The following is a 10127-nucleotide window of genomic DNA, read 5'->3' as shown; positions in this document are numbered from 1 at the left end:
AGAGATAGAGAGAGAGTTTCAATTTGTTGGTGTTGGGGAGAACGATTCAGAGAGGCAAATTGTTGGTGTTGCCTAAAACGAATCAGAGAAGAGAAATAGCACGAGGGTAGCAAACGGATCCAGTGAAGGAGCAGCGACGACTATGATGGTCGATACTTGGAAGACTCATGCAGCGATGGTGCTGGTTCAGATCAACTATGGAGGTTACCACGTTATCACGAAGTTGGCGCTCAATGTTGGGTTGAATAAGGTGGTCTTCTGCGTCTACAGAGACATCCTGGCGCTGGCCCTGCTCGCCCCCATCGCCTATTACAGAGAAAAGTGTGACCTCTTCCCAGGTTCTACTTTCCCTTTTTGTTTTTTTTCTCTGTTGGTTACAATTTCTTCATTTCTTGTGAGTTTTTCAAAGGAAAAGGAGAGGTCATGGTTTCATTTTGCAATTTCAATTGCGGTGTCTTTGTTATGCGACTTCGGTCTTTGATGTATAGGGGATTTGACAATATTAGAAAACTTTTGCTTTTTGGAGTATTATGTGTTTCGGGTTGTACATCTTCATAAGGTAAAGGTAGGATGAGTTGTGTATACAATTGTACTTCATAGTGCAAATTCCTCATCCTTTTTGCAGAGTGGGCCTTCTAAACACCTCCTTGAGATCTATGGTGATAGTGGCTTTTGATTCAATTCTTCTTCAAACATGCTTGCCAACAATCTTTTGTCTTGTTGTGCCTTGCATTTTCTTTTTTCAAAAATGTCTTGAATATTCTTTTTTAATGTACATATCAATTTGAGAATTTACTTTGATTTATGTCAAGTTGAACATGGTCAATAGTAGTTCCTGTTGCAAATAATGGGCTAATTGTTTTTTTTTAATCTTTTTCTTCTATTTTGTATAGTGGTCGTTATTTTCATCTGTTTTCTCTTTAAAATTATGTTAAATGTGTAATAATATGAAATCATTGAATTAAATATTGGACCAGTTCAATTCTCATCAAATTGGTTGCAAGACACAAGAAACTGTTTTGTTTCTGGCCAATGTTATAATAGAGTAGTAGTAGCAGGAACAGTACAATGAATCCTGGAGTTGTTGACTTGGTGTGCTCTTGCATGTACGTGGTGTCACTAAGAGTAGTGGATGAAATCATGATGGGTGATTATTCTTATTATGCAGAAGGATACGATCCCCGTTATGTCGTCAGCTTCTTGTGTCATTCTTCTTTCTTGGTCTAACTGGGTAAGAATTTCTATAAGCATTCTCCCCAACAATGCATACCCAATTCTGCAACCCACTGGATTATGATATGCGTTACTTGTTTATGCCTGTATAGGGTTTTCGGAAACCAGCTTCTGTTTATTATTGGCCTTGGATATACGAGTCCAACATATGCTGCAGCTATACAGCCTGCGATACCAGTATTTACATTTATATTGGCTGCATTAATGGGGTAAAAACTGTTGATGTCGCTATATTTTTTGTCGGTTATGGTTTTCTTCATGTTTCCATTCATTCTAATTTCGTATGATTAATTTTGTTTGTGTAGCACAGAGACGGTTAACTTGTTCACAAATGAAGGCAAGATGAAGATTGCAGGCACAATTATTTGTGTTTCTGGTGCTATATTGATGGCATCATTTAGGGGTCCGGCAGTTATTGGAAATGGGTTTGTGGACCTTGCTGCTCATAGTGAGATAAGTGCAGTATCCCAACCAGAGCCTGTTGGGTGGTTGTCTCCTAGTTTGATGGAGTTTGGGTTTGAAAGATGGCACATTGGTATCCTCTGCCTTATAGGGAACTGTCTTTGCATGTCTATATATCTCTCTTTGCAGGTATGTTTCACCATTTTTTGATTTCTATAGCTTTGACATGGCTATATACGTACATATGTGCATGTGTGTGTGTGTGTGTGTGTGTGTGTGTGTGTGTGTGTGTGTGTGTGTGTGTGTGTGTGTGTGTGTGTGTTAAGGCGCTTCCTGGTCCATGATTCATATTTCACAGGCCCAACTATGGCATTGGGCAACATCACGGCATTTGAGTGTAGGCCACAAGGACAAGCCTGAAAGGTGCTTAGTGGGACATTATCAGCACAGGTTTGTGCATGAGATGTTCAAAAGAGGCAATGTTAGCAACAATTGGTAGCAAATCTAAGCAGACGTTCAAGAAATTGCACATAGAAGTAAACCATAAAAAGGGGCAAAGAGCGATAAACAATAACAGTTAAGAGTATTGTTCATTTTGTTAGGGAAAATGGGGCAGCAATTTCATTTTTATTAGCACAAACAGGGCATCAGCCAATGAACACTAGAATGCTAGCTATAGAGGTCACCTTAGGGCTTAGAATCAAAGTGTATCATATATGGAGCCAACTTTGCTTAGGAAGTGAAACCTGTATGGGTTCTAAGATGTGCATTCTTGAGTTACTAGAGAAATCCAACAAATACTTGAAGAACCAACATTTTTTTACATATTTACGTAGCAAACCAAACATGTATACAAGGCCGTGATGGAACATGATGTATGCTAAGCTTTTGGTAGGATTTACAAGGCATAACTTGTGGTTAATGGGCTTGCTTGTGTGGTACCTGTGGCAAATCTACACCTTGATGTTCCTGATATATTCTATATGCTTTGGTGCTAAGGTGACTTGTAATACATCATTGTAATGTTGGGTAGTTGTTGTAATGAAATACAAAAGAACACAAACAAATGCCTCTTATGGGAAAGTACAACAACACAAGAGACCACATATGGGTCAAGATACAATCACACACAATGCCACTTATGGGCAAGAGAGAGAACATAAAAATATATATAGGATTTATTGATAGAGAGCTTGAGAACAAACTTAACTTTACAAGAGGGGAATGCACCCTAGAGAGAAGCCATAGAGCCATTGGGACTCTCCCCAGCTGCTAAAAATAGAGCCGTTGGAGAGGTCCCAACGACTCTATTGGCTAAAGACTCTAATGTCCTTAGCTTTTGGCTAAAGGACATTAGCTAAAAACCAAGTAAAAATAATACTAAGTAAAGGTTTGATGTGCCCTTAATGGGTACATCTTGTTACAATAAATGAAATGACAAAAATACCTCTATTGGGTATTTCTTATTACGTCAAAAGAAATATATATACATATGAACATATGACCATAAGTATATATATATATATATATATATATATATATATATATATATACACACTTTAACACTCCCCCTCAAACTTAATCATCGAAAGTTTGTCAAACAAAAAATGAAACCGGAGAGACAGGAGAGCTTTCGTAAAGAAGTCGGCCAACTGAAATTCTGATGAAACATATGGCAGGACAATGGTCTCATAAAAGTACTCTTCACGAACATAGTAGCAATTCATCTTAATATGTTGAGTGCGCTCATGAAACGTGTGATTGTCAGCTATGTATATGGCACTTTTATTATCACAGTATTATGAACTTTCGTATCTGTGGTTCAGCCTGCACAGGAAAGTAGAGAGAGAGAGAGAATCGGTTGGGGCGACACTCAGTTGCTCAACCTCCAAGCTCTAACCTTTATATATATAAAACAGGTATACAACGATCCTTGTAATATCAGAGATATTACAAGGATGCCATTAATGAGATTATATTCAACATGTGTTTCATTTAACATACCATGCGTATGGATACACAAGCTATATTTTAACACCCTCCCTCAAGTTGTACGTGATTTTGGAGCATGTACAACTTTCTCTTCAATAGCCAAAATTGACGTCCTGTTAACCCCTTGGTAAACAGGTCTGCCACTTGATCTTCTGTTCGAACATGACGTAGTTCTATCTCCTTCATCTTGACTTTCTGCCGTATGAAATGTTGATCAATCTCAATGTGCTTCATTCTGCTATGCTGAATAGGATTACATGCAATGTTTATTGCGCTTTGATTGTCACATAGAAGAAAAGATCGAATAATTGTCTCCCCAAGATCACTCAATAAGTGTCTAATCCATGTGGCTTCTGCCGTGCCTGCAGTCATCGATCTGTATTCAGCCTCTGTACTCGATCGTGCCATTGCCTTTTGTTTTCTGCTGCTCCAGGACACTAAATTGTGTCCAATATATACACAATATCCAGAGACAGATCGTCTCTCATCTGGATCCCCTGCCCAATCTGCGTCTGTATAAGTGATGAGTTCATGTCCTCTATGCAGATTATCGTTCTTGCGATAAACAAGTCCGTCTCCTATAGTTCCTTTTAAATAGCGTAGAATGCGCTTCACAACTTCCATATGACCCTCCGTTGGAGCATGCATAAACTGGGATACCTGATTGACAACATAAACTATATCAGGTCTGGTAAAGGTCAAGTACTGTAATATCCCCACGAGACTTCTATACGTTGTAGGGTTGACACAAAGATGACCATCTTCAGAGCTCAGCCTTTGATGTAATACACTAGGAGTACTGACTGGTTTGCAATTCGTCATCTCGGCTCTTTCCAGAAGGTCAAGAGTGTATTTTTGTTGCATGAGTGTCAATGTGTCTTGTTGTCTGTCAACTTCCACACCAAGAAAGTACCTCAACTCCCCTAAATCTTTCATCTTGAAAGTTTTCATTAAAAACTGTTTCACGTCTTGCACATGATTATCTGAACTCCCAGTGATCACAATGTCATCAACATATATAAGAAGAAGTATAACAATGTCTGCCTTTTGGTAAATAAAGAGTGAGTGATCCAGAGAGCATCTTCTAAAACCATAACTCTAAATTTGCATAGAGAAACTTTCAAACCAGGAACAGGACGCCTGTTTCAACCCATACATAGATTTTCTTAGTTTGCACACCTAGGCAGTAGGATCCTTCTCGGCATAACCAGGAGGTTGCTCCATATACACTTCTTCCTTTAAAGTTCCATGCAAAAATGCATTTTTAACATCCATTTGGCTAAGGCTCCAACTTCGATCGACTGCTAGGGATATGATGACACGAATAGTACCCATTTTGACTATCGGACTAAAAGTTTCATCGTAGTCTTCACCATATTGTTGTGTGAATCCTCGAGCAACAAGTCGTGCCTTATATCTGTCAATGCTTCCTTCAGGCTTATACTTTGTTTTATAAACCCATTTTGAGCCAACTACATTCTTTCCTTCTGGCCGATGGACTATTTCCCAAGTCTGGCATTCATGAAGAGCTTCCATTTCTTCATTCATAGCTTCAGTCCAATGACGGGATTGAAGAGCTTGATTAAAACAAGTGGGTTATGTGAAATTGTCTACGAAGAGACAATACGCATACAAGAATAAATACTTTATAAAAGAAGTGCACGAAAGCACTCTCACAACACTTGAACAAAATACGAAAAAAAACGTATAAATAATAAACATGCAATAATGCATGTATTTCATAAAATGGAAGCAAATGCTTGAGACTCTCAAGCTTATTTTACAACAAGGGGGAACACCCCTATTTATACAAGAGGAAAGGGGTGCAAGAGGGGGCTCCCCAAAGGAGTCGTTGGGGAGCCCCCAACGACTCTATTGGGGAGACCCCCCAATGGACCTTTTGTTATGCAAAAAGGAAAAATAAAAAAGATAAATAATTACAAAAAAATAAAAGAAGAAATACAGTATATTCCAAATGGAATATGTGCAAAATGTAAAAAGACAGAAATACCCTTTTTGGGTAAAAGAGAAAAAGGGAAAAATATATAAATATATATACTTATATATAGAGATACGTATACATATAATATATGTATACGAATCTCTATGTATATAAGTATATATATTTATACTTACAATAATGTTTTTGAGTATACATTTTAACACCCCCCCTCAAACTTACGGTGTGATAACCACAAGTTTGTCAAGAAGGAAATGAAATCTAGGCGAACAAAGAGCTTTGGTGAAGAAGTCCGCAAGTTGATACTCATACGTCACGTATGGTAAATCAATGACCTTCTTCAAGTATTCTTCCCTGACATAATGACAGTCCATCTCTATATGCTTTGTTCGCTCGTGAAAGGTGTGTTTTTTGGCAATATAGATTGCACTTTTATTGTCACAACACAGCTTTGTTGGTTCTCTGATAAGCACTCCCATATCTTCCAAAAGGCGTCGAATCCATACAATTTCCATGGTAGTGGATGCCATGGCTCTATATTCGGCTTCAGTGGATGACAGAGAGACCTTGTGTTGCTTCTTACATCGCCATAAGATCAAATACTCACCTAAGAACACACAAAAGCCAGTGGTGGAGTGACGGTTACTAGGGTCACCTCCCCAATCTGAGTCAGTATAAGCACGTAATTTCAATTCAGAAGAAGATAGAAATACTCCCTTATTCACAGTTCCATTCAAATATCTGATGATGCGAAGCATAACACTCATATGAACGGTTGTAGGAGCGTGCTGAAACTGACTGGCGATGTGTATAGCATGTGACAAATCAGGTCGAGTAATGCTAAGATACATTAAAGAACCTACCAATTGCCTGAAAGGAGTAGGATCGGTTAAAAGAACACCATCGTCAATCTTCATTTTTGCTCCCACAACTTCAGGAGTTTCGCATACTTTGTCATCAGAAATCTCTGATCTGTCAATAATCTCACAAGCAAGTTTAGACTGGGATAGAAAATAACCACATTGCGAATAGGCAACCTCAATTCCAAGAAAATATGTCAGAAAACCCAAGTCTGAGATCTCAAATTTTGAAGCCAAGACAGATTTAATACCCTTGACTCCTTGAACATCATCACCTGTAATTAACATGTCATCAACATAGAGTAATAATATTACAATCCCTGCATTAGATTTTCTAGTAAATAGAGCAGTGTCAGTATAACACGAGGAGAAACCATTTTCCAGCATTACACTGGTAAATCTGTCATACCAGGCTTTGGGAGCCTGTTTCAAGCCATAGAGGGCCTTTCGAAGACGAATAACTTTATCTTTAGGAATCTTCATGCCTGGTGGAGCATCCATATACACCTCTTCGTTAAGATCACCATTTAAAAAAATATTTTTCACATCCATTTTGAAAAATGTTCCAATTTTTAATAGATGCAATAGTAATAAGACATCTAACTGTAACCATTCGGGCTACAGGAGCAAAAGTTTCTTCATAATCAATCCCATACTCCTGCCCATACCCTTTTGCAACTAAGCGAGCTTTATACCTTTCCAGGGATCCGTCGCTCTTAGTTTTAACCTTAAAAACCCATCGACAACCTATAGTTTTCTTTCCTATGGGTAGAGTTTGGAAATCCCAAGTTTCAGCCCTTTTAAGAGCATTAAGTTCATTTTGCATGGCTTCTTGCCATTCTATATATTTTTTAGCTTGTTCAAAATTCCTTGGCTCAAAGTAAGAGTGAATGACACTAAGACAAGCCCTATACCGGGGTGAAAAGGAATCAAAAGAGACAAGACGAGTTGGAGGTCTCCTATTCCTCTCAGATCTTCGGTGATCGAGAGCAGGAACAAGCTCACTATATTGGTCAATGACACTTCTAAAGATGTCTTGGTTTCTACGTGAGTAGGTTATGGGGTCACTTGAAATCCGGTTTTCTTGTTCATTGAGAGGGTTATGTTCTTCAACATCACCATCATTTTCCTCATCATGGTTTGATGATACATCATCATCACTAGATATATCATCATTACTAGTCAATAAGTAAAAAAGGAATGAGTAGTCAAAATTTTCTTGTTGAGAAACATTTTTTTCAAATCCACTTTCATTTTCTAAAAAACGTTACATTTCTAGAAATATATAACTTATCATCTCGAAGATCATAGCAACGAAACCCTTTTTGAGTTTCAGAATACCCAAGAAAGGCGCAGGGGATAGCTTTGGGAGAGAGCTTGTCATTTTTATCCGTAAGTATAAAGCACTTGCACCCAAAAACTCGTAACCTATTATAATCAGGTTCAAGCTTATATAAGATCTCAAAGGGGGATATTTTCCCTAATATCCTAGATGGTAAACGATTTATCAGATAAACAGAAGCAAGAGCTGCTTCAGCCCAAAAAATTTTAGGAATGTTTTGGGAAATAAGAAGTGTCCTAGTGGTCTCAATGATGTGCCTGTGTTTTCTTTCGGCCAACCCATTCTGTTGAGGGGTTTTAGGACAAGACCTTTGGTGAATAATTCCGTAATCTTCAAGATATACTTTAAATTGGTTGGAGAGATATTCTCCTCCAGAATCACTTCTAAAAATCTTTATATTACTGTTGAATTGATTCTTGATCATTGAATGGAAGGTTTTAAAACACGTAAAAACTTCATGTTTGAACTTAAGAAAATAGATCCATGAATATCTGGAGAAATCATCCACAAAAATAACATAATAAGAAAAGCCTCCTTTTGAAACAACAGGTGCGGGTCCCCAAACATCGGAATGAACAATTTCGAAGGGTTTATATGAGAACATAGTTCTTTGCTCAAAAGGTAAACTTTGCATTTTTCCGAGAATACAATCATTACAAGAAAAAGAACTTTTACATAGATCCTTCGCAAAATGTAAATAAGATAACTTGGTGATATTAGGATGACTAAGTCTCTTGTGCCACATATTTATATCTTTGTTCCGGGCAACATTACAAAAAGATTTTGGAATTTGGAGAGATTCCATATAGTATAGGTCTCCTTTTCTAAAGCCTTCCCCAATCAATTTCCCGGACCGGCGATCCTGTATTAAACATTTATCACATGAAAATTTAATATCGCAACCATGGTCCGAGAGTTGAGAAACAGATAGAAGGCTTAAGTTTAATTTAGGTATAAATCTAATTTTTGGAATGAAAAAATTTTGAGTTTCAAAATTACCTATTCCTTTAATTTCAAGAGAGGTTCCATCCGCAGTGGAAACAAAGGATGGAGAAACATTTTTTGAGTAATCGGAAAGTGAAAACATGTTTGGGGACATATGAAAAGATGCACCTGAGTCCAAAAGCCAAGAGACTTTACCTGGGATGGAAGAAGTAGACACGGCGGCACCGGATGTAGCTCCCTTGAGAAGAGGTTGAAGGGCTTCCACTATTTGATTTAAAGAGAGTGACCCACTTGATGATGCCTCTTCGTTTTGTGGTACACCGGTGGTAGCCATGGCGAGAAGCTTCTTCCATTTGGGACATATGGGCTTGATATGCCCCGGTTCTTTACAAAAATGACAAATAATCTTGCTATAGTCCCTCTTTCCTCTTTGTCCACCATCTCCTTGATTTTGTGATTTGAAATGAGGAGGACGATAGGTTTTTACATTATTTCCGGGTCTTGATACGACATTGACCTCATTGTTTTCTTCATAATTACAAGGAACCGCAAGAACATTTGGTCATTGTTTACATAAACTCATACGAGTCTCCTCACCACTTAATTTGGTGAGAACATCTTCAAGAGAGGGAGGAGTAAATGAGGATAGAAGTGACGACCTTATTTGCTCAAATTCCGGTCTTAACCCATTCAAAAAATTGAAGAACCAATCTTCTTCAAGTTGCTTGTGGCAGAGTTCAATTGACTTTCCACTCCATTTTGGTTCAAGCATGAAAAACTCATCCCAAATGGAGGAAAGGTCGGCAAAATATTCCCTAATAGACATTTCACCTTGAGTAAGGGAGAGAGCCTTCTTTTGAATGTAATACTTATGAGATAGATCTCTTGATGTATACATTTTCTCGAGATAATGCCAAGCTTCCGATGCTTTTTTGAACTTGATAATGTTGACATTAATCTTTGTTTCGACGGATGCGAAGAACCAAGAAAGAATCTTGAAGTTCTTCATTTCCCATTCGTCGTGCTTCTTGGAGTATTCTTCAAGAGCTTTGATCCTTTCCTCTCCCTCAAGAATCTTGATTTCACTTCCGTCCATCACGGTTATTTTGGGTTCCGGTTCCGGAATTGTGCCTTGCACATAACCCCATAATCCTTTACCTTTTATGTGAGCCTCCATGTTCCCGGCCCAAATATGATAGTTGGACCCATCCAACTTGAAGCCAAGAGCGAAGTGGGACTCTTTTTCACCCATTAAGGAGTAAAGAAAAGGAGAAGAGGGCGTACCAACACAATGCTTCAACTTCTAGCTTGCACAAGATCCTTCTAAAATATTTGAGAAGCAAGATCCACCACTTCAACTTCTAAGGATCCGAAGGCACGTTTTTCGAGGCAC

The 10127-nt window shown here is 38.2% G+C and overlaps 1 protein-coding gene across 1 annotated transcript in view; it reads left to right on the top strand.

Moving 5' to 3' along the window:
• LOC149813544 (WAT1-related protein At4g19185-like) overlaps positions 1–10127 on the top strand; it is a 31434-nt gene continuing 21307 nt past the window's right edge. The window contains exons 1-4 of the mRNA XM_089992100.1: positions 1–321; positions 1169–1231; positions 1326–1442; positions 1539–1824. Coding sequence (XP_089848226.1) covers positions 143–321; positions 1169–1231; positions 1326–1442; positions 1539–1824 — 645 coding nt within the window. The 5' untranslated portion in view covers positions 1–142. The remainder of the gene's footprint in view (positions 322–1168; positions 1232–1325; positions 1443–1538; positions 1825–10127) is intronic.

This window comes from Nuphar pumila, chromosome 16, assembly GCF_984573655.1.
Source record: "Nuphar pumila chromosome 16, dmNupPumi1.hap1.1, whole genome shotgun sequence".
NCBI classification, from domain to species: Eukaryota; Viridiplantae; Streptophyta; class Magnoliopsida; order Nymphaeales; family Nymphaeaceae; genus Nuphar; species Nuphar pumila.
This window is presented reverse-complemented; position numbering and strand designations above follow the sequence as displayed.